The sequence below is a fragment of the Daucus carota genome, chromosome 2 (assembly GCF_001625215.2).
Source record: "Daucus carota subsp. sativus chromosome 2, DH1 v3.0, whole genome shotgun sequence".
NCBI classification, from domain to species: domain Eukaryota; kingdom Viridiplantae; phylum Streptophyta; class Magnoliopsida; order Apiales; family Apiaceae; genus Daucus; species Daucus carota.
In genome coordinates this window covers 57,723,310-57,747,217 of record NC_030382.2, presented here as the reverse complement: position 1 = coordinate 57,747,217, position 23,908 = coordinate 57,723,310, and the positions used below count along the sequence as shown (strand labels likewise).

General features: G+C 34.0%; 2 protein-coding genes across 8 annotated transcripts; both read left to right on the top strand.

Annotated features, from left to right (window-relative positions):
• The first annotated feature begins 495 nt into the window (after nt 1–495).
• On the top strand, nt 496–13,056 carry LOC108208756 (uncharacterized). 5 transcript variants are annotated; one of them, XM_017379279.2, is made up of 18 exons: nt 496–791; nt 1,657–3,428; nt 3,615–3,788; nt 3,862–4,044; nt 4,218–4,331; nt 4,775–5,031; nt 5,160–5,626; nt 6,188–6,240; nt 6,335–6,436; nt 7,393–8,970; nt 9,043–9,239; nt 9,404–9,512; nt 9,891–10,071; nt 11,176–11,243; nt 11,343–11,452; nt 11,547–12,380; nt 12,507–12,602; nt 12,721–13,056. In XM_017379279.2, the coding sequence occupies exons 2-17, from the start codon at nt 1,667–1,669 to the stop codon at nt 12,597–12,599; spliced, it is 6,282 nt and encodes a 2,093-aa protein (XP_017234768.1). In that variant the 5' UTR covers nt 496–791; nt 1,657–1,666; the 3' UTR covers nt 12,600–12,602; nt 12,721–13,056. The 5 variants fall into 5 exon arrangements, with proteins under 5 accessions (XP_017234768.1, XP_063944510.1, XP_017234770.1 ...); XM_064088440.1 differs by having other exon boundaries at nt 496–818; nt 3,615–3,782; XM_017379281.2 differs by having other exon boundaries at nt 496–818; nt 4,239–4,331.
• A 5,788-nt stretch (nt 13,057–18,844) lies between these two features.
• LOC108205764 (uncharacterized) lies at nt 18,845–22,731 on the top strand. Of its 3 annotated transcripts, none has more exons than XM_017375824.2 (8): nt 18,845–18,962; nt 19,501–19,734; nt 20,563–20,593; nt 20,822–20,840; nt 20,956–21,053; nt 21,787–21,885; nt 22,111–22,283; nt 22,443–22,731. In XM_017375824.2, the coding sequence occupies exons 2-8, from the start codon at nt 19,570–19,572 to the stop codon at nt 22,527–22,529; spliced, it is 672 nt and encodes a 223-aa protein (XP_017231313.1). In that variant the 5' UTR covers nt 18,845–18,962; nt 19,501–19,569; the 3' UTR covers nt 22,530–22,731. The 3 variants fall into 3 exon arrangements, with proteins under 3 accessions (XP_017231313.1, XP_063944509.1, XP_063944508.1); XM_064088439.1 differs by having other exon boundaries at nt 18,876–18,962; nt 19,510–19,734; XM_064088438.1 differs by lacking the exon at nt 18,845–18,962 and having other exon boundaries at nt 19,002–19,734.
• Nucleotides 22,732–23,908: the final 1,177 nt, after the last annotated feature.

Here is a 23,908-nt window from a genome sequence, read left to right as displayed (position 1 = left end):
AGCAATATTTGAATATTTATATACCTCAGCACTTTTTTTATAATTTATATTATAATAAAATTTTATTTATTTTCCAATATGAAAGTTTTCAGTGTGAAATTTGTTTATATTAGCTGTGGTCTGAATTATGACCGCTGATTAAAGATGTTTTTAAATTAAATGGTACGTTTTTGGTGAATGAATAATTTTTTGTAATTCCTTTTAATTTTTTATGTTTTGATTAATTTATTATAGAACTCGAATATATGTTTTTTGAAAAAGAAAAAAACAAGTATAGAAATAAATATATAATTTAAAATATAAAAAGAATCGTAAAAAGAATGCTCCAATAATTTTTTTATAATATCAAAAAGTGTATAAAAAATAAAGTTTATCATTTTGGGGAAAAAAAATCGTTCATCAACACAAAAAGACGATCTACTTAAAACTAAATTAATTTCATCAATTTTCCCCATCACCAAAAACTGAAATATCACGGTTATATACCATTGAGGCATTGACCCAACCAGGTCAATTCATCAATTGCATCAAAATTCAAACAAATCCCTAATCGTCGATAACTTCTTGTCACTCTCATCACTTACATATTCTTCCTCTCTCTGCAACAACTCACACACAAATCTCTCTCTACACACATCTCGCCGAGTATTATTAATCTCATCTGTTAACCGACGTCGTTTTTATCGCTGAGTTAGTGTACAATTAGTAACGGAGCTGAAACCCTAGGGCTATGAAGCAGCGAGGCGATTGATCAGCGCACAGGTTTTGATTGTGTATCTATATGGAGGGAGGTAGCGTCTCTACACTTACTTGTTATGGTACTATCCGTTTTCTCTTTTCGATTCGTCGAAAAACTCGTTAATTAGTTTCGACTTGTGCCCAATTGTTAGGTATTTATTTGCTATTACTTTGTATAGAAACTGTTTGTGGTTAGCTAATTGAGTGTGTTTCACTATCGATGAGGACATATTTGCGGAGGGTTATTGATTTATGTTGCGAGTGAGTGGAAGTGGATTCAAGTTTGTTTGACTGTTCTGAGAGTTTATTTGAATATTAAATGCTGCTTTTAATTTACGTGTCGATACTTGTTATATATTTATCGATTCTTGTAGATTTGTTATGAGACGTAAGATGTTAGTTTGTAATAAATTATGATATTAAAGGCACTCAACTCAGCTGAGACTGACTTAACTAAACGTTGTCTAAATCTGAAGTAGGAGGAATTTGACTTATTTGGATATGTAAAAGGGTTTGTCTAGTGTGTGCCCATGGGCACATGCTAACCGTGGAATTTGATATGTTTGGGAGATTTTGATTGGTGTGGTCGTTGTATTTGCAGGGGGGGTTCACCATTATTAAGATGTAAGAGACAATCAAAATCTCTCAAACTTATAAAATTCCGCGCTTAACATGTGCCCATGGGCACACACTAGAAAAACCGTATGTGAAATACGTATTAATTCTGAATATATATGATGATGATGTATATAAGGGCCGATTCATGAGTCTACACTGTAAGAACCATTTTCCCTTCCCGTTAAAGAGAAGGAATTTTCATATTTTCTATCTTTTGGTGGGAGCAAGTTTAGCAATTGCGTTGACTTAATCGTGTGGAAACAAGTTTTTTAGTTTTTGGCTGACATTAATATTTTTTAGGCATTCACCGATGGATTATGACAATGATGCCTTTCAAGACCATTATCATAGGTTAAGTGGTGAAAAGAGCTCCACTCCGCATCCAGTTTTGCGTCCTTATGATCTTCCGAAATTTGATTTTGATGATAACCTCCAAACTCATCTAGGATTTGATAGTTTGGTTGAGAACGAAGTTTTCCTTGGAATTTCAACTCAGGAAGAAAATCAGTGGATTGAGGATATTTCTCGGGTTAGTAGTGGAATTGAATTTACTTCTAGTGCAACAGAATCCTGTTCCATTTCAAGGCGTAATGTTTGGTTTGAGGCAACATCTTCTGAATCCGTTGAAATGTTATTAAAAGCAGTCGGACAGGAAGAAGGTGTCCTTGAAGAAGCTGTTATAGAGGAATCATATGCTGTCAATGAACTGGGTAAGTTAACAAAGGAAATGGAGCCTATATTAAATCAAAATGATAAAGTGGAGGAGAATGTCCTCCTACAACCTGCATTACCACTAGACATTGTTACGGATGGGCAGGTAGATAGTGCTGTGGCTGATCATTCTAGTGTTGTAAGTACTTCAGAAGCTCAAAGAGATGATCCTGTTGGTGTGGTTGTAAATGAGGAGAACATTGAACCTGATAGTAAATGTGATGATGCTGATAATATGGAAGTTGAAAATTCAATCAATCAATCACCAGCTGACAATCCCAAGGAATCTCCTTCTGTCTCGAGGTTACATTTAGAGATGGTAAACATAGAGAATGCGAGCTCTGTTTCACAAACTGTTATTCTGAAGTCTGGAGAAATGAACAATCAAGAGAAAAGTGATCAAGCTACTGTTGTTTTTACTGAATCTGTAGATGCCATGCTTGTAGACAACTCGGAAGGAGTGGTGGAGCATAAAGTTCAGAGCAAAGAGTCCGCTGTGGTTGATGAAACAGTAAGTGGAAACACAGGAGAAACTTCTGCCGACAGGGTAAAATATCCTCACTGTGTTGATACAAGGGTGGAGCCTCTGATAGAGAAGAAAGAGGAGTTTTACATCACCACTTCAGAGGAGCCTTCAGAATCACCTAGCAAGGTGGACAGTCACATTTATGTGTGTAAAGAATCTAGTAATGATATTGCCTCCATAGATATTTCTAAGCATTTAAAAGCTGTGGTTTGTTCTGAAAATCCTGAACCTCTGCGTGAGTACTGTCCTTCAGTCTCTCAAGGTGATAGGAGTTCCAATGATAAGGTGGTTGAGGCTAAAGATGCGGAACCTGTTCTTTCTGCTACTCCAGAGCTTGAGACAGGTTCTGTTGAACATAGTAAGTGTCTTGGCAATCAAGTGGCTTGCTCGGAGAGCCAGAACATTGACATCTGCAATAATAAGGTTGAAACTTTATCTCGTCCAGAGATGGAGATGGATTCCAAGGTGAAGGATAAGTTTATTGAAAATAACCATCAAAGCGATACAAATGTTTTATCAGTGGCGTCTGTAGGTCATGAGGCTGGTAAACAGGATGTTAGAAGTGGTGAAGCTCCTATTGGAGGTCTTTCTAGTTTGACGAGTACATGCTCTTCATCTTCATTGCTTATGGAACAGCCTTCGAATAAAAGTTATATAGGTGAAGGTTGTAAATCACCTCTTGCACCTGGCGAATCAGTAAAGCTGAAAGATAAAGAAATTAACTCTGCGGAGGTTGTTGAATCCAAAGTTGTTGGTTTATTGCATTCTGATGAATGTAGCGAAGTAAATGTTATTAAACCTCCCGTGTTAGAATTTATTGGCACCAAAGAACAAGGTTTGTAACTTTGTATCATGAAATTGGTCTTTACTTAGAATTCTCGAGAACTGAACACTAATAGCTTAACATCAGCTACTAAAATTGGTTACTTCAGTTGCCTAATTTATTCATGTTGTTTAGTACGATGCGAATACTCCAAATTTATGCTATCGCAACACGCTTATTAGAGTTGTTTTTTTGCAGCTGAAGAAGTTAATTTCATTGAGCAGGCTTCATCTGAAGTTGGGGTAAATTCTGTGGACGATGATAGAACCTCTGCGGCAGATACTGAAGCCCGTGGAGACAAAGACTTTTCGTGTCTGAACAAATCTTTAGAATCGGCGACTGGACTAAAGCCAGTGAATGAATATAGTAAAGGTACCTTTCTCTAATTCACACTATAATTACAGCATGAGAAGGCTGCTCAGCTGTGTTAATAAATGTGATGCAGCTAGCCAGAGTGACCAAGAAGCAACTGAAGCTGGTAAAGAATGCTCTGAGAAGCTGGAACTGTGTTCTGTTTCAGTCGCTTCGACTACGAAACCTACTGATGCCACTGCAGCAGCAGAAAGCGATAACAATAATGATATACCAAAGGAGATAAATGCTAAAGTGGCATTGGTAGAATCCCCAGGTGACTTGCTTACTTGTTGCAGTTTGTTTTACCAGCCGGTTGTCTTTTTCTACATTTCCTTGTTATACTTGAGCCTAAAATATCAATTTTATGTTATTGTGCAGTACACTTAGCATGATAAATAGTTTAGTATGCAGTACAAAATTAAACAAACATAATTGCTCATCTCACAGAAGCTGTGCTGGTTTCTGTAGCGGAACCCTGTTTGTATCAGAGAAGAAATGATCATGAAGTTATTGTGGCATCTGAGACTCAGATTACTGAACCGATTGCACCTAGCACCAAAGGCATGTCTGCGACTGTATTTGTTTTTCTAAAATTTAAATATTAGGTTACAATTGTCTTTTGTGGGTCTTTTAATATCACTTCATGACTTGGTGTAAATATGAGTTTTCTTGGAGGAAAATCTTACTAATCGTATATTGGTTTGGCTGAGACACTGCTGTCCCTACTACTTAGTTTTTAGTGGTCATATTTTATGGTTGTATGTTATTATTATTATTGTTGTTGTTATTATTATTATTGTTGTTGTTGTTGTTGTTGTTGTTATTTGTTATTGTTATTATTAATATTAGTGTTATTGTTGTTATTGTTATAATAATAATAATTATTATTTACTTATAATTAATGTTGTTACAGTTATTATTATTGTTATTGTTGTTAATATTGTCTTTGTTATTAATTTATTGTCATTGCCATCTGATTAATGTGTGCACAACTGATTCATTAGATGGCCTTCAAGCTTCTGTTGCTCTTGCCTGTCCTACCACACATGCTTGTGACAGTATAGATATCAAAGAGACAACAAATGACAGTTCTCAGCATATTGAGTCTGCCAATGCTGATGGAACAACTATGTCTGTTCCCTTGCATCTAGAAATTGAAGCCACCAGAGAACCGAGTAGCTTTACCTTCGATGTCTGTCCATCCAGTGCTCCATATGAAGGGAAAGAAAGTGGGTCTTTCCTATCATTTCCCAGCATCCAGGTAGATAAAACACATATTGCTCCTTTCCCAGTTTGAACTTAAAGCTCGTTGCTGAGGAGTTGCATTTCGTCAAATGCGTTTCTGTTATATTTTGATAATATGTCCTATATAATGAACAACTATTGCAGGATTTGAAGGAATCTCCTGTGACACCTAAGAGCACCCAGATGGTGCCGGAGGTTTCTCATAAGACTCCTCAGGCACCTCTGGTCACAGAAGGGAAGGCACATGCAGGTGTTAAAGTAACTCCTGAGCGTAAAACTAGGCGAGCTTCTAGCAAGGCAACGGTAAGAAGTGCCAAGAAAGGAAACAGTGTGAAGGAAGTTACATCTGGAAGTCAATTAGATAAAGTGGATAAATCGCCAGTGTCCATTCATACTCCCAGGACAGGGCAGTCTGTACAGTTTAAAGACTTAAAGCCCTGTAGTGATGTTGCAAGAAGTGGAACAAAACCATTGGCCTTTCTTCCTATACCCACATCCAATCTTCTGGATTTAAATACATCGGTTCCTTCAGCTGCATATTTCCAGCAGCCTTTTACAGATCTTCAGCAAGTGCAATTACGAGCACAGATATTTGTTTATGGGTCTCTAATGTGAGTTATTCTCTTTATTAACTAGATGTATTAGTACAATACATGATTTTCCACATATAAATTGAATATATCAATGATACGATTGAGGTGCAATTTTGAGCGGGATTGCTTCTGAAGTTTTTGGTAGGATTTAGATACTCGCATTAGAAAATAATAATTATTTGACTTAATAATATACATGCATCAAAGCAGGATATAATGCTTTGTCTAGAACAGGCTAGTCTCCTGTGATACTCTGACATGGGCCATACACTTGGGTACATCACTTATTTACTGTCGTATATTTGAAAAGAATGGTTGACACTTTGACCTAATAGACTCAATGACACAGGGATGTTTGTTTAAAGTATTATTGAGAAAGGCAGTAGGCAGTGTGGGCCTAATTAACACAAATATGCATAGTGAATATACTGTCACTATAGACAGTATTTTGAATATCTGACAACATGTGTCAAACAAAATGAAGTATTAGCTCCCAGATTATTTTTCTTGTTTATTAATTGCCTAGAGTTTGAAGTTCTTATGTATATTATTGGCCCCCTAAATTACGGTTCTCTGCAGACAAGAGTCTGCACCTGATGAAGCATGCATGATCTCCGCTTTTGGTCAATCTGGTTAGTATATATTGCTATTGCTCCTTTAATCTTTATATTATTATGCAAGCTTGTAACAAGCTTGTAATTAATGTATGTTATATCTCTTTCTTAGAAGATGGTGGGAATGTTTGGGGACCGACGTGGCGCGCCTGTGTTGAAAGGGTTATATCTCATAAATCTCATGCCAGCAATATGGAAACCCCTATACAGTCAGGTTTACGTCCTTGCATCTTAAGTGCAGTGTTATCGAAAGCATTAAGCGCACCAAGGCGAAAAACTCTCTGGAGCCTAGGCGCAAAGCGCAAAAGCGAGGCGCGCGCTTCTTTGAAGCTAGGCGCATGTTTTACAAATTTTTTTATTTATTATTTAGGATATATGTATATAGGTTTATAACATTATTTATACTTGATAATATATTAAATCACACTTTAAGCCAAAAATAACTTAATTTATCCTTTATAATATATTAAATGATACTTTTAGAGGGAAAAACAATCCTAAAATTAAATATTAAAATTCAATCCTAAGAAAAGCAGGTCCCCTCCTCCTCCTCTAATAAACGTCGAGGCCTCTTACCTTTGCTCTAATTTGAACTTGAAGGATTGGGGTTATTTTGAACCCTATTAGACTTAGAGGCTGATTTTGATTGCGACCTGGAGTTATATGCAGGCTCGCTCTCTAGCACCTGAAGCTTTTTCAACTATTGACCAATTTAGTCCATCATCATCGGAGAAGATGAAAGCTGAGAGCCTGATATAGCCTTTTTATTTGGGTCTAAAATTCTTTTTTTGTGTTATGGGTTAGTACTTTTAGGCTTTAAAAGTGTCCCAATTTTTATTTTTTTTGTTATGGGTTAGTACTTTTGGGCCTTAAAAGTGGCCCAATAACATTAAATAACTTATTATGCGCTTAGCTTCGCTAAAGCGCGCTTTTCTACCGCTTCGTGCTTAAGCGCGCTTTTTGCTTCAAGGCTAAAAGCGTGCGCTTCATTGAAGTTGCTTCGCCTCGACATATATGAGGCGCTAAGGGTGCGCTTTGCTTCGCTTTGCGCCTAGGCGAGCGCCTAGGCGCGCTTTTCACAACACTGCTTAAGTGTGATCCTGTATAAATGGTTTGGCCTATAACTGGTTTGGCCATTGGCTCATTGTATATCTGGAATTAAAAATGCAGGTTTGAAGGCTTCTGGTCAACTGGATAAACACAGTACTCTTCGAAATAAAGTTCTCCCTTCACCTTCTGGTCGAGCTAGCAGCAAGAGTATGCCAGCACCATCTGCCACTCCTATTATACCTTTATCCTCGCCCTTATGGAATGTGTCTACCCCTTATGATGGTTTGCAGTCTAGTGGCATGCCAAGAGGGGGGCCTGTCGATTATCATTATCCACTTACTCCATTGGAGTCCTATCAGGTTCCTGGTACAAGGAATTTCGTTGGAAATACTCCCTTGTGGCCCTCTCAGAGCCCTGTATCAAGTACATGGATCAATTCTCCACAAACATCTACCTCTGATGCAAATGCCTGCATCTCTTTACTTCCCAGTACAGAACCTGTGAAGCAAACCCCTTCCAAAGATTTATCTGTGCCAAGTTTTCCTGGCATGAACATTGCATTACTTCAGCCTGTTCCCCAGGATAGCAGCGGTACTGCTGTTTTGCCTCGTACTTCCTTGCCTGATATGAGTAAAGTGGCAGCCATTCCTCGGACTGCTGATTCGATGCCTAAAAAGAGTAAGAAAGTTCTTACTTCTGAAGGCTCTGGCCATATCCCACCGCTTGTTTTCAACCAGGGAGTGTCAGTCTGGCCTCCTGGTGTTAATAGTCAGTTCTCTCCTGCTCCTGAGATTGTTAGCCAGAAGTTGTTGCTTCCTCAATGTCGTACAGAATCAGTTCAAACTGCTGCTGTTAGTAGCCTCTTCTCTACATCAGTTGCTGTTACTGCTGATCGTTCCAAACCTGCAAGCAGTCCTAGCAATTTTCCTGCAGCTGTGTCTTCCGTATATAGGGGCGATCAACCTAATAGAATGGATCAGAATCTGGAGAAAAGTATTATCCCAAAAGAGGCATCAAGTACAGTTGAGGAGGCTAAGCGATACGCAGAGACTGCTGCAGCACATGCTGCCAATGCTGTTAGTCACTATCATGATATTTGGAGCCAGTTGGCCAAACAGAAGGATCCGGGTGTGATAGATGATGTTGAAGCTAAGCTTGCTTCTTCAGCTGTGGCAATAACAGCGGCTACTTCTGTTGCCAGGGCAGCAGCTGCGGCAGCTATGATTGCATCAAATGTTGCTGTCCAAGCGAAACTAATGGCCGATGAGGTAGCTCTCTCAAGTGCAGTGGTGGATACAACTGGCAACACTAGTTTAAGTGATGCAACTTCTTCAGCCGTTTTAAAGAGAGGGGATGGAAGTGTGGGTCCAAGCTCAATTATTGCAGTTGCAAGGGAAGCAGCTAAGAGGAGGGTTGAAGTTGCTTCAGCTGCCTCAAAACATGCTGAAAATCTAGACGCCATTGTGAAAGCAGCTGAGCTGGCAGCAGAAGCAGTATCTCAAGCCGGAAAGATACTTTCTGTTGGCGGTCCTTTGCCTTTAAGTGAGTTGAAAAAATTAGCTCCAGTGGGTTCTGAAAGGAGTGCAGATGTACACATTGTTGACTGCGATCAACCAAAAGCTTTTAGTATTGAGCTTTTTAATTTTTCAACTGAAGAACCCAAAGGTGGACCATCTAGTGCGGAGTCCAAGAAAACTGGTATGTTGTCATCTGTACAGGAGATTAGTAAAGCTCGCAATGGCTGTAACTCCGTTTGTTATGGCTTTTCAGGTAAAGTGCCTAGCCAGAAAAAGGAACTGCCCAAGGCTCAAAGAGGTTGCAGGGCCTCTGAGTTGGCCAAAACAACGGGTGTCGTCCCTGAAGCAGAGGCTGTACTAAGATCTAATTTAGCTACTTCTGATGATGCGTGCGCTAATGCAGTTGGACCATCAATTGAAAATGGGATGAAGGAGGGCTGCCTCGTTGAGGTTTGTAAACAGAAATTTCTATGGTACATTTGTCTTTTGACATACATCACCATATAGGCAATTTTAGAACTCCTTGCATATTATAACAAGGTTCACTTCAATTGCGTAATGTTGTGTTACTCATATATATATGTATGCCTACTTTATGTTCTGATCAATTGCAGGTATTCAAAGACGGTGGCGTATTTAAATCAGCATGGTATTCGGCCACTATATTGGAGTTGAAGGATGGAAAAGCTTTGTTGTGTTACACTGATCTTCAAGCAGAAGATGGTAAGATGTCACGGAATTAACCGTGTAGCATAATTGATTTGATGCTTTCCACTAACATGTTAAACACAACATTGGAGTAAAGTTCCTTTAATTATTTTTGCGGAGAGGCCATGGACGTTTATTGCTGTAGAGAGATATTCGATATAAGTAGTTAGTTCAATTTTGTATAGTAGTCATGCCTTGTGCTAAAAGCACAAGTTCAAAGTCACCTGTATAAATCCTAATAGCCAACATAAAGAACTTAAGATGGTAAGACATACATGCTGATATGGTATTCCTAGGCCTGAATATGCACATACCTGTGAGGCATATATGTTATATTATGAAAATCTATATTCTTGGACCTTATTAACTAGTTAATATACTTGTTACTTTTAGGGACTGGGCAGTTGAAAGAATGGGTGCCCCTTCAAGGTGATTATACTAGCATGCCAACAGTTCGTATTGCCCATCCTACAACCGCTATAAAATCTGATGGAACCAGTAGGAAACGAAAAGCATCAGTGATGGATTGTTCCTGGTTAGTTGGAGACAGAGTGGACGTGTGGATGCATGACTGGTAAGTATGTATATGTGAAATATATATATGATTTTACGACTTCCCTGTTGCTTAAAGCTGGAATTAGCTACACAAACAGCGCCGACTTTCTGTTTCCAAAATTAAATTCCTTAGTATTTTTATCACCAAAATTAACGATGTTTGCTACCGTGAGCATCTAGCTTTGTATATTCTTGCTTTGTAATCTTTAGCAGCATTTGTTTTTTGAATCAAGCTCATCACCTGGAACTCCAGTAAATTATGTGGGTATCTGACTTCGATACATTTTCGAGTGTTAAAACTGGAAAATTACCACAGTGCAGTTTCATACCTGATCAAAATTGTGCACTTAAATATTGCACAGAATCTAAAATGTCACTTAATTGAGACCAGAGAAAGTAGTATCCTGATTCCTGCCCATACTTGAATGCACACTAATGCAATTGCTGTAAAGTTCATCAGCTATCATTGTACATATTCTGATAGGCAAGGAAAATCATAATATCATTATGTTGTTAGATCTGTTTTTCTGTTGGGTTAGAATCAAGATATACTATCTACACAGTTGAACTATTTAAGCTGTCCACACAGTTGACATTGTGCTACATGCAGAAAAGTGGTATGATACTGCAGTCGATTTGCTGTAATGGTTACTTTTTTGTCTTTGATGTGGATTTTTGTCCCCGCCATTCTGTAATGGCCATTTTATGAAGTAAATTATTCAATGTCATGTACCTCAGTTAGAATCTTATTTGTGATATTTCAAGTGGTGGTATTTGCTTTGTAAGTATTTTATTTCAACTAAATTGTCTGTTCTATTATTTTTTTATTAGTGTGTGTGTGTGTGTGTCTGTTACCCTGTAAATTTGACATGCAGTCCTGACTATATTTGCAGTTCATGTCCTTTTTCTTTACTGATCAAGATGTATATTTAATATGAATCCATTTGCCTTGGGAAAATTCATTTATCCTAGAATCTATAAGCTCTTACTTTTAATGACGAAGATCTTTCTTTAGTGCAATGCATCTTGTCTAAGACCTGAAAGAACATGTTTCATCATCGTTAATGGTACAATATTTAACAAGTGTTGTTACTCATATATTCATTTTGTTAATTTTGTTAAGCTGGCGTGAGGGAGTTGTAAAGGAGAAAAGCCAAAATGATGAGACTACATTAACAATTGATATTCCAGGTATGCATGATCTCATAGAGTGGAAGTCTACTGCATATCAGTTGCTGTTTCAAACTCAATTTTAAGTGGTACATTAAATTTTGGTGAATTAATTTTCAGCGCTTGGGGACACGTCCATTGCAAGGGCTTGGCATCTCCGGCGGACCCTCACTTGGCTGGACGGGAAGTGGACTGAGTGGTCCAGTCCAAGGCAGCACTCCCCATCCCAGGTTCTAAATTCTGAAATTTTCAGTTTATGGAATCATGTCATATTGCTTGATTGAATACCTGCTTAATTTTTATTGATAAAAGTACTTCTTTCAGGAAAATTTGCCGCAGGAAAAAAGAGTGAGGCTGGGTAGTCCAATAGAGGCCAAAGGGAAGGAAAAAATTTCAAAAGGTGTTGATTTTGTTGAATCAAGGATACATGAAGAGTCAAGACTACTGCCTATATCCGAAAACGAGAAAGAATTTGATATTGGTAAGAATACAGTGCATGAGAATAGACAAGGGTCACGAAGGACACTGAGAACTGGTTTGCAGAAAGAAGGTCCAAGGGTGGTTTTTGGTGTTCCTAAACCAGGAAAGAAACGAAAATTTATGGACGTAAGCAAACATTTTGATTCTGATCAGAGCAGGAAGAATATGACGACAGATGATTCGGTTAAATTGGCAAGATATATGGCACCTCAAGTGAGGGGATCCCGTGGATGGAAAAATTCTGCCAAAATTGACCTGAAAGAAAAGCAAGTTGCTGGAGACAAAGCAAAAGTTCTTAAATCTGGGAAACCACCAATTGCCTCTGGTAGAACTCAGCGTCGAAAAGATAATTACTTGGCCTCCACTAAATCTTCACGCGCTGCTATGGTAACAGATAAAACATCAGATGAAGCTATAAGCAGTGAAGAGAACGATACTAGTCATGACAACCTAATGGAATTTGGATCTGTTTCCGATTCTCAGGATACATCAGAAGGTCAAACTTTAGTTGCTCCTAAAAAAGGATCCTCATCTAATGCTAGAATTGAAAGGCACAATAAAGGAAATAGTGTATCTTCTGGTGGAAGAATGGGTAAAAAAAATGAACTGCAGGAAAAATTAGTTTCTGAGTTCGGTGAACCACGTAGATCGAATCGTACAATACAACCAACTTCAAGGGTAAGTTTGTAAATAACTGCTTATTCTTATTTAACGTCATCTTGAAAATAAAGATATTGGAAGACCATTGTTAACTCAACTCTTTTATGTTATACTTTATAACTTACCAAGTGTTTCTCTCTGCAGCTACTCGAGGGATTGCAAAGCTCGCTGTCCATTACAAAGATACCTTTTTCATCCAGCAAAAGTCACAGAAGCCAAAGCAGGAGTAAATTTTGATTGGTAAGTGGTTTACTGTATTTTAACAATGCAAGGTTACATGGCTGACTAGTTGTAGTACATCTGCACATGGCTTGTAGAAGTAGAAGTGGTACTGATTATCTGCTGGACACTTTGACAGGATTTACTAAGAAGAGGAGATTTCCGGTAGAACGATGATCTGCTCCAGCAACTGATAACTGGTTGACCTGTGTGTGATATTTATATTTGTAGCTGAGAGTAAAAGTAGGAGATATATGCTTTGCTGTGCTTAAGATGTAGAAAATGTTCAATGTGCTTCCTGGTGATCAAGCTGTAGAAAGTAGGCTAGGTTGTAGATGTTTATATATGTTTAGTTACTGAGCATTTTATGTTGTGATATTTGGGATTATGCCCTTGTACGATAGGTTGCATATGGTTGTTAGTTATCACCATGTGAAGTTAAATATGCATATATTTCTAATTTGTTCTTTTTGCATTTTCTTTACTTATCAAATTTTAATCATCTTTCTGTTTGGGAAATCCTTGGGCAATAGGTTGTATAATGTATGGTGTCCTCAGAGGAAAATGACCGGATGCATGTCAAGTACTGCGACGGACGTTAGCCAAAAATGTAGACCGACGTGAATGCATATATAATACTCCGGTTGTTACATTTTTATTTTTGTTGGTCAAATTAATTAAATTTTGATCAAAGATTATGAATCACTTTTTCATTATTTTAAAAAACTGAAAATTACATATTAAAGTATATTAAAAGTTATTTCTGATGATATATTTTTTAATTTTACCAATTAATAAAAGGGTCCTGTTCCTTGACAACCGCGTGTTAAATAAGAGTTATCTAACACACTGTACGGGGGCCGTTGGATTTATATTTCAAGGGCTCAGATCCAATTTTGGGTTTTTAATGTATCCGCGGTTATTTACCGCGGAAGGGAAAACTCCCTATCCGCGGTTATTTACCGCGGAAGGGAGTTTTCCCTATCCGCGGTTTTTTATAGCGGATACATTAAAATCTCAGATTGGATCTGGGCCTTTGAAATATAGATCCAACGGCCCCCGTACAGTGTGTCAGATAACTCTTATTTAACACGCGGTTGTCAAGGAACAGGACCCTTAATAAAATATTAATAAATTTTAGTTAAATTTTAGTCAATTTGACCGGTACAAAATTAAATGTGAATGGAAGCTGGGTTTCTTCAGAAATACTTGAAAACGAAAACCTTTTGGTGAATATATTCTTAAAAACATGAGAAAAAAATATAAATTTCTAATTTTTTCGAAAATACCGATTTTTTTTGTTTTGCAATTATAATCCCAACCAAAAACAAAAACAAATTTAAATATAAGTAATTGAAATTGCTGTTTAATAAGCTATCATAGTTAATAATTCAAAAGCAATGTTAAATATAATTATAAACACTTTCAGCTATTGGACAGGAAATTTATATTAATAAATTAGATTGATTACAAAACATATTTCTGCAAATAATCTCAGTAAATAATAATCACGAAAAATTTAAAAACAGATATTTTTTTATACTTTTCCACAAATATCACGACTGAAATTTAATTAAAATTAAAATATATAAATAAGTTAAAAATATTATAATAGAAAAATAAATCTATTATATATCTAATAGAACAACTATGAGTAATTTAAATCAAAATGACTAAACTACCCTTGCTCATTATACCTAATTTAATTCAAAAAGACCAGACTACCCTTACTCACTATTAATATTTACTTTTAATACCAACCTATTTATTAGACATTAATGTCTCTTCATTAATATGCATTAATTACTTTATAATTAAAACTCTAATACATTTAAGTATATAACATTTATAGTTATGATTTAATAAATAAAATATCTAATAGAACAACTATGAGTAATTTAAATCAAAATGACTAAACTACCCTTGCTCATTATACCTAATTTAATTCAAAAAGACCAGACTACCCTTACTCACTATTAATATTTACTTTTAATACCAACCTATTTATTAGACATTAATGTCTCTTCATTAATATGCATTAATTACTTTATAATTAAAACTCTAATACATTTAAGTATATAACATTTATAGTTATGATTTAATAAATAAATAAATATCCAGTATTATAAAAAGCGAGAATAAAAATATCGATGATTAATCGAAATGGTTAACATGGTCATTATTTGATTAATTTAATATTATATATGTAAAAATAATATATATAATCATTTTTAAAATTTTAATTTCTCTTCACAAATTTTGTAAATTTTTATATTTTGCATGATTTTCGACACATTATTCAAATTTCTGACCAATTAGACATCGATTAAACGGATTTTACCAAATCGGATCAAAATCCGTCCGACTATTGATTAATAGGTTAACTCGGCCAATTTTTAGAATGTTTAATTGTTATTATTTAATAAAATTATATACATATGTATTAGAATAACTATAAATAATATATATAACTATATGACAAAACTCTAATTCGGCAAGAATCTCATTTTATCGTATTAAATTTTCAATAATTTTAGGTGAGTGGTAATTTAATTATATAATTTTATATAGTGTACTATATTTTTTGTATTTACATTTTAATAAATATCATAATAGTGAGGATATGTGTACATATATACATCAATATAGAGTGTATTTGGGTAAATCTTATGAAAAGTGACTTCCTTCTTAAAATAAAAAAAGTGGACTATTTGTGAGAAGTGGGTCAATACTTATAAATGATTAAAGTGTTTGAAAAAAAATTGAAGTCCTCAAAAAAGTTAGAATTTCAAGTTCCTATGCGTGCTTGTGACTTTTTAAACAAATAGGTACAAAAAAACATATGCGACTATATTAGAAAAAAAAGCCAGAAGCAAGGACAGATATACACATAATATGACTTAAAATACAAATAAATATTAAATTGAAATTAAATTTACAAATAATCTCAATTTAAAAAAGATGAACAAAAAAAATATGAGATACATTAATTTAATTCAAAACGACCAATTTACCCTTTGCTCATTATACAATATCTATATATATATAAAGGTTATTATTGACTTTTAACACTAATGTATTTATTAGACATTAATGTCTAATCATTGTAAATTAATTCGATATGACTAATATACCCTTCTCTTAATACACATATTTTAATATATATAAAAGTTATTATTGACTTTTAACACTAACGCATTTATTATACATTAATGTCTAAGCAATGTATTTATTATACACATTAATTATAACATGATCATTATTTGAAATTATTTTAATATTATACATATAAATAATATATATCCAATCATTTTTAAAATTTTAAATTTTCTCCACAAATTTTGTAAATTTTAATATTCTACCTGATTTTTGACTGATTAATCCAATTTTGACCAATTAATCATCGATTTAATCGAATTTTACCAAATCGTATTAAAAATTCGTCTGTTATCGATTATTCGGTTAATCGGCCGATTTTTAGAATATTTAATTATTGTGATTTAATAAAATTATATATATGATTTAATAAAATCATATATATGATTTTTTAACTATACGACAAAGACTCTGATTCGACAAGAATCTTATTTGTTTTTATCAAATTTTCAATAATTTTAGGTGAATGATAATTTAATTATAGAATAAAATTTTAAATAGTGTATATTTTTAATATTTACATTTTAATAAATATCATCATAGTAAGGATATATGTACATTTAGACATCAAGATAATAAGAATTAAAATACAAGTAAATGTAAATTTAAATTATATATAGGGAAATTCTTGATGGTACCCTCGTAGAAGTGGTTTTTTTCAATGGTATCATCGCATTTTTGACTTCTACCGATGGTACGTTCGTACTTTTAATTTACTCTCTATGGTACACTCGTGTACTTTTTATTTACTCTCTATTGATTACAAACTTAAAACAAATTGTATATTTGAAATCCTTTCGAAAAGTTACATAAAATAGACCCTTAAATCATGTAAAACAGAGTCAAAATGATGGTATTCTTTCTGAGTAGTTTAATGTTCGATCGTAGATGAATGTATACTCTTTTGTCATAGTCAAAACTCTAAGCTGACGATTGCTGCGCGGCTGCTGACATAATGAGATGTTATATTTCCAATTGTGTTTAAACATCATGTAATATATACTGTAGTTGATGATAAAAGAAGCAGTTTGGCTGGTGACATAATGAGATGTTATATTTCCAATTGTGTTTAAACATCATGTAATATATACTGTAGTTAATGATAAAAGAAGCAGTTTGGCTGCTGACATAATGAGATGTTATATTTCCAATTGTGTTTAAACATCATGTAATATATACCGTAGTTGATGATAAAAGAAGCAGTTTGGCCAAGCATCCCGGTACAGGGGCTAATGACCAGAAGCCTGAAACAGTGATTAGCCAGTAACTATTTTTTTTTTATTTTATATATCTAAGTATCTGACACATACTTGTAGCAGTAAAATCGAATCTTGATCAATTTAATCCAAAATGACTAAACTATCCTTTACTCAAAATGCATTTAGTTTGTTCGACTCGATCATTGGTGTAGATGTCGTATGGCTTTCTATTATTAGATTAACACCTTTGTTTCAAAAAAAAGAAGAAGATATTTTTCATTCACAAAATTTGAACGTACGTCTATATAAAAAAGAAAAGATTGGGAAAATAAAAATTTTTAAAAATGATTAGATATATATTATTTATATGTATAATATTAAATTAATTCCAAAATCATGTTATAATTAATGTATATTAATGATTGGACATTAATGTCTAATAAAATACGTATAATAATCCGATCCGACGGATACCCGATCCGAAATCCGAATTTTTGGATATACCGAACCCGAATTTTTGGATTTGGATTTGATTTTTGTACCCGAAATTTTTTGGATTTGGATATGGATATGACCTCTACCGATCCGAAACCGGATCCGAAACCGGATCCGAAACCCGAAATCCTATCCGAACCCGATCCGAACCCGAAACCCGAAAAAAACCCGAATATTATATATATATATATATATATATATATATATATTATAAATAATTTAATATGAATGTGTGTGTCTATATATATAACATATTTATATTTAATTATTTGGATGAATGTAATTTAATACTCTCAATATCAATGGACTAGGTTAAAGGAATAAGGGTATCTATTTAAGACAAATACTTCATTAATAATATATTGTATAAAATATATTGTATATTGGTAATAATGAAAATTAATATGGTTTAGGTTTATATTATTCTAATTTAAACCAATAGAATCCAATCCAATAATCTTAATTTTGAAAAAAAAAACTTAATTATCATAGTTCAGACATGTTTATAATTTTTAATTTTTTTTTAAGATATCCGGTTGAAACCCGAATCCGATCTGAAACCCGAAAAAACCCGACGGATTGGATTTGGATTTTACATTTTAATATCCAAACCCGAACCCGATCCGAAATATAACGGATTGGATATGGATTTCATGAAACCCGACCCGATCCGATCCGATTGCCTTCCCTATACGTTAGTTTTAAAAGGCAATAATGACCTCTCTATATATAAATATATGTATTTTGATATTGCAGTCAATGGACTGGCTTGATGTATAATGTAGGAATTAAGTATCTATGGGGCTATGTTTGGCTACGAAAGTTAAGCCTTTATGTTTATTTGTTTTTATAAAAATGTATATTTTATAATTTTTTGGATATATCATATATAATTATGATTTAATAATAAATAAATAAATATTTAGTGTTGTAAAAAGCGGGAATCAGAAAATCAACGATTAATCAGAATGATTAATAGGATCATTATTCAGAATTAATTTAATATTATATATGTAAAAATAATATATATATATATATATAATCATTTTTAAAATTTTAAATTTTCCCCAAAATTTTTGTAAATTTTTAATATTCTACCTGATTTTCGACCCTATTAATCCAATTTTCGACCAATTAGTCATCGATTTAACCGAATTTTTATATATTTTTTGTATTTATATTTTTAATAAATATCATAAAAGTGAGGATATGTGTATATACAGACATCAACATACTATAATTTAAAATACAAATAAATATAAAAAAAAGATAAATAACGAGATATAACATATATTGAAGAAAGTGATTTAGAGCAACCCGTGCAAAGCACGGGTTAAGAAGCTAGTTCATTTTAATTATCGAACAAATAATGTAAAAGTAATAGTTTAAAATGAACTTTACTAGTCTAGAATATTTGAACTTATACTTTGATTGCGTCAAATCAAGTCAAACCGGGTTTGCTACTTTGCTCTATCTTTCGCCCCTACGCACTGTGTCAACTGGCAAGCTAACACGTTGTCTTAAATCTCAGGTATATTCTTCTTTAATCTACGTTTTTCTTTATGTATTTCCCTAATTAACGAGGTTTATATTTGCTTTGTTGTTTGAAAACTCATACATGTGATGATCAATTAGGTCACTCAATTTAGGTCAAGGCAATTTGTTTGTTGAATTCTCGCTCTTGCGTTTTCGATATATACTTTAATTTACCAATTAATTCATGATCTTGATTGCGTTTTCACATCTTCTAATCAACTTCATTATGTGTGTGTGTACATTCTCATCAGTAGCTGTGTTTGTGTAGTATTGTCGTGTTGCTTATTATGTAGATAAACTCTCCTTGTGTACTATTGTTAGTAATTGTTTTCCTTTCATAATTTTAGTCATAAATGAGATAAATAGAACTGTATAATTATGTGTGTGTATGTACATTCTCCTCCGTAGCTGTGTTTGTGTAGTATTGTCGTGTTGTCTCCTTGTGTAGTATTGTTAGTAATTGTTTTCCTTTCATAATTTTATTCATAAATGAGATAAATAGAACTGTATAATTATGTGTGTAACTCTTTCAGTAACGACAGAAGTACTCCTTGATAGACAAGGTTTGACGAGTGTCAGTCTTGTGGTTTGACTCGGTGAAGATGGATCGGAGAAAGATAATAAAAAAGGCAGAGGAGTTGATGGAAACGAGCATGAAGGGTAACGATGCATCTCATGATGCAGCTCACGTTTACAGGGTTCGAGACCTAGCTCTTTCTCTTGCTCGTGAAGAAGGCCTCTCTTCTTCTCCTCATTCTATGGATATTGTATGCTCCTCTCACTCTCTTTGTGTAAATGTACTGTACAGTACTCTGTTACTTTAACCCGTTTCTGAAAATGTTGTCAGTTTATTATCAACTGTCGATGTTCTAGTTACTCAAATTTGGTCAATTTGACTATTACATGTGGGACATAAGTCATAACTATGAAACTAGTACTTCAAATATATTGAATTGAACTGATGTTTATATGCATTAGAGCAAATCAATTTTTTAAATGCAAATTGACTAGTTGGCACTAGATTTTTTTTACTCTTAGAATAGAACTTGCACATCTATGATAGTTGCAAATTACAACAAACAAATTCCAAGTTTTACTAACATCTTATTAAACTCTTCTAAATTTCATCTGAAGTGGAGCAACTTATACTATGTTATTAGTTTATCGATGACGTGGCAAAGATTGCTACAACCATCTTTGTTCCATATTTATAGAACAATTATCCAGTTATGGTTTTTCCATTAAATTACAGATATGCATTGGCGTAGTGTTTTTAATATTTTTGTTCTATAATACAGTATATAACCAAATATTACTATACATTGCTCTTACAGAAGTCCTTTTTTTTGTGAAGTATTATGCATTACAGAATTCGTTGTCTTTGTTCTGAGCAATAGCATATGATACTTTTTGATACTAGACCCTATTAGTTAATTTACGACAATTACATATTGACAAACAATAATTCAAATCATTTGATCTAAAAGACATTGTCATGAAGTGAATTTGAGATGATTTTGGTCTTGTGATGTTCCTTGTACATGTTTTCTAATATCAGCGACTATAAACCTACAGTTTTATCTTTTGTACTGCAGGTAGAGCTATCTGCACTTCTCCATGATTTAGGTGACCTGTACCGTCCTTTACTTGCCTGTTATAAATCTACTAAATGAACACTTTTGGCAATTCATGCCGTCTCATTGGCCTAATACATCTCACCATGTGTATACCTATATTTATATAACTAAATAAGAGTCCGACAATTTTTTTTTCCAAACAAAATTGCAAACACATTTTCCGGTTGATCTCAATTGGCCAATATTAACAGTACTATTTGTTGAATTTAAATTGCAGGAGACTACAAGTATGCGAGGTTGGTCATTTGATTAATATTATAGACAATAATTTGACTTATCCTCTGAATTGAAAGAACTGATAATCCTGTCAATGTTCTAAGTTTGATGTTGCGATATGTTTTTGTAACATAGAGATCCATTAGAGGAGAAGATTGTGGAGACATTTCTGGTAGAGGAGGGCATAGAGGAGGAGAAAAAGTTGAAGATCTTAGATATTATTAAACGAATGGGTAATTATCTTCAGGTGGATCATGTATTACTAGTTGCTGACCATTTGATTCAAATTTAATTCACGTTGACGATTGCACTCTCGCACATGCACCTCGTCCTTGAGAAGGCTTGAGTGAGGGATCATACAGGCCTTTGATACGATTCATTTTATCCAAAGTCTTCTTTCGGCTCTTGCAATGCTCTGAAAAACTTTAGATCCACCAAATCTCTTATATCCGACCTTGACTAGGAAGGGGTCGGGTATTTAGTAAAAAGGGGGGGGTGGGGGGTCAGGTAAAGGCTCCGTGGAGGCATTAATATTGCGTGTTTACAGTTAAGACCTTCAAATAACAATGTCCAAGGAAAAAGAAAAGAGCTTGACCAATGTCTGTAATGTAGATCTTCAATATTTTTCTTTCAATGCTTATATTCTGGCAATAGTTAATTAATGATTCTACTTGTTTTTTGAGCTCCCCTGTTAGCAGCTTATATTTTATATGTTAGCCATCATCCTTTTTTCCTGTAAAGGCCTGTATGCATTTCACACCATGTTGTATCCCTGTGCTTCAAATTTTAGTGTGAAGTGGGGTTGGAAGGTCGGAGGTTTCATTACAAAAGTTTTAAATTGTGAGCATAACCAGTAATCCTACTTGCTATGTTCCACCTTTTTGTCTTGCTCGCTTCTACTATATAATTCAGATAAATTCATCAATATTACGAATAACATTTTTACTAATAATCATCTGCCTTCAGGATTTAAAGACGAACTTCAAGGGCCTAAAGATGGATGTTATTCACCAGAATTTGGGGTTGTTCAAGATGCTGATCGTCTTGATGCAATTGGCGCTATCGGTAATTCTTATGCTTCTGTGTTCGTTCTTATATTTGTTTCATCTTAGTTGAGATTTGATTTACATCAACATGTTGATATGGTATATGAAGCACAAGCTGGTTATTAAACTCATTAATATGATACAGGACTTTGGTAGTGCTCATTTGTGGATATAGTGATCCATATGAGATATTGTGTTTAATGTCCTGACTCTGTAAAGATTTTCTTTTGTAATTTTTATTTAGGAATTGCTCGTTGCTTTACGTTTGGTGGTAGTAGGAACAGAGTGCTGCATGACCCCAGCATACAGGCTCGATCTGATTTGTCTAAGGAGCAATATGTGAAGAAGGACGAACAAACCACTGTGAACCATTTTCATGAGAAGCTTCTTAAACTTAAGGACTTGATGAAGACAGAGGTTTATTCAATAATTGAGGGGGCTCTATTTCCGGCCCTTGTTCTTTGAAAATGTTTAGCATTTCTTATAGATGTTTACAACGTTCTTTATACAATATAGGCTTACACCTGACTTGACTTGGATATGAAAAAGTCTAACCATTGAATGTAACAATGCCAGGCTGGGAAGAGAAGAGCTTTGCAACGGCACAAGTTCATGGAGGAGTTCCTCGAAGAATTTTATAAGGAATGGGATGGTAAGGCATAAGCATCAAGATCAGAGACAGTACAAGAGGGAAGAAAGAAGCATATCCTCTTTCCCTTTCAATTTTCAGTTACTTGGATATTTAACTTTGTTCAGTTATTAAGCATCAAGATATCTGGATGTTCATCGTATTTTCCATGATCACTTGTATTTTTCCGGATCACTTGTATGTTCTTTTACCTGAATGCAGCAATTTTCCTTTCAATTTCTATTTTTATTTTTGCATGCACAACCTTGTGTACTTCTGTCACATGTATTGCTTTTATGTATCAATCACTCCTCAACTTTCATGACTTTAACAGAGAAGCGGTGAGCGAAATTGGTGCACATTGTCCGGAAAGTGGTGAGCAATCGATGCAGCAGCTGAACGCCGAGTACTGTTCTTTGCACCATATGGTTTTCATTCTAAAGATTCATTAACACTTCAGAAAGAGCTACTTTAAAAAATATAGTATAATCTTGTCACGAAAAAAATTAAAAGTAAAGAAATATGATAAAAATCATTTGAAAATATTGAAATATAGCTACCAAACTTTTTAAATAAAAAAATAACATAGCTTTACACAAATACATATTGTTTAAGATATTCTTTAACCACCAAGTTTAAGAACATTTTTACAAAAGCTTTTTTTTTATAGAACATTTTTACAAAAGTTCAATCGGACCTATTTTTATCAACTATTTCAAAGTAAATCCAAAAGGATTTATATTTATATTTATCTGGCCAAGATACTAATCATTTTATTATTTTATTGACTCAATATTTTTTAACTACACTCTACTTGGATAGATATATTTAATAATAAAATAACTTTGCTCAATAAATTTTTTTCAATAAATTTCCACAAATATCAAGACCGAAATAATTAAAATATTGAAAAATATTATAACAAAAAAATAAATTTCATTTAAATCATTGAACAAATAATGTAAAAGTAAGTTAATTATTTAAATTAAGTTTTGCAACTCGAAAATATTTAAACATATATTTTGATTGCGTCAAATCCAAGTCAAACGGGAATTGTAAATATTATATCTTTGTCCAACTCGTCACGGTGCCCATTCCCAGCAACGTTCAGCAAGCACGGTCGTCTACTTCGACTGAGGAGCAACGGTCAACTCACAGTCCCAACGGTCCTCCACCATTGCCTGCTCCAATGTTCCCATTATCTCCTCTCATCACTGTCGACCCATCTCTTTCATCCTGTCTTTTCCACTTCTGGTTTGCTACTTTGCAGTTTGCACAGTCAAAGAGTGAAAATAAGATGTGACCAAAAGACGAAAAAAGTTTAATATAAATAATGTTTTTAATAGTTTTGATTTCATATCTTATTTAAATATATTTTATATTTTATATTTTATTAGTATTTAATTATATAATT

Bases quoted from the DNA above. Each gene is read 5' to 3' on its own strand.
- LOC108208756 (XM_017379279.2), top strand. From the start codon at position 1,667: ATGGATTATGACAATGATGCCTTTCAAGACCATTATCATAGGTTAAGT. The intron at 4,332-4,774 runs GCATGTCTGCGA...CTGATTCATTAG, and splicing joins GATTGCACCTAGCACCAAAG to ATGGCCTTCAAGCTTCTGTT. The intron at 6,241-6,334 runs GTTAGTATATAT...TCTCTTTCTTAG, and splicing joins CTCCGCTTTTGGTCAATCTG to AAGATGGTGGGAATGTTTGG.
- LOC108205764 (XM_017375824.2), top strand. From the start codon at position 19,570: ATGGATCGGAGAAAGATAATAAAAAAGGCAGAGGAGTTGATGGAAACG. The intron at 21,054-21,786 runs GTAATTATCTTC...ATCTGCCTTCAG, and splicing joins AGATATTATTAAACGAATGG to GATTTAAAGACGAACTTCAA. The intron at 21,886-22,110 runs GTAATTCTTATG...ATTTTTATTTAG, and splicing joins TGATGCAATTGGCGCTATCG to GAATTGCTCGTTGCTTTACG.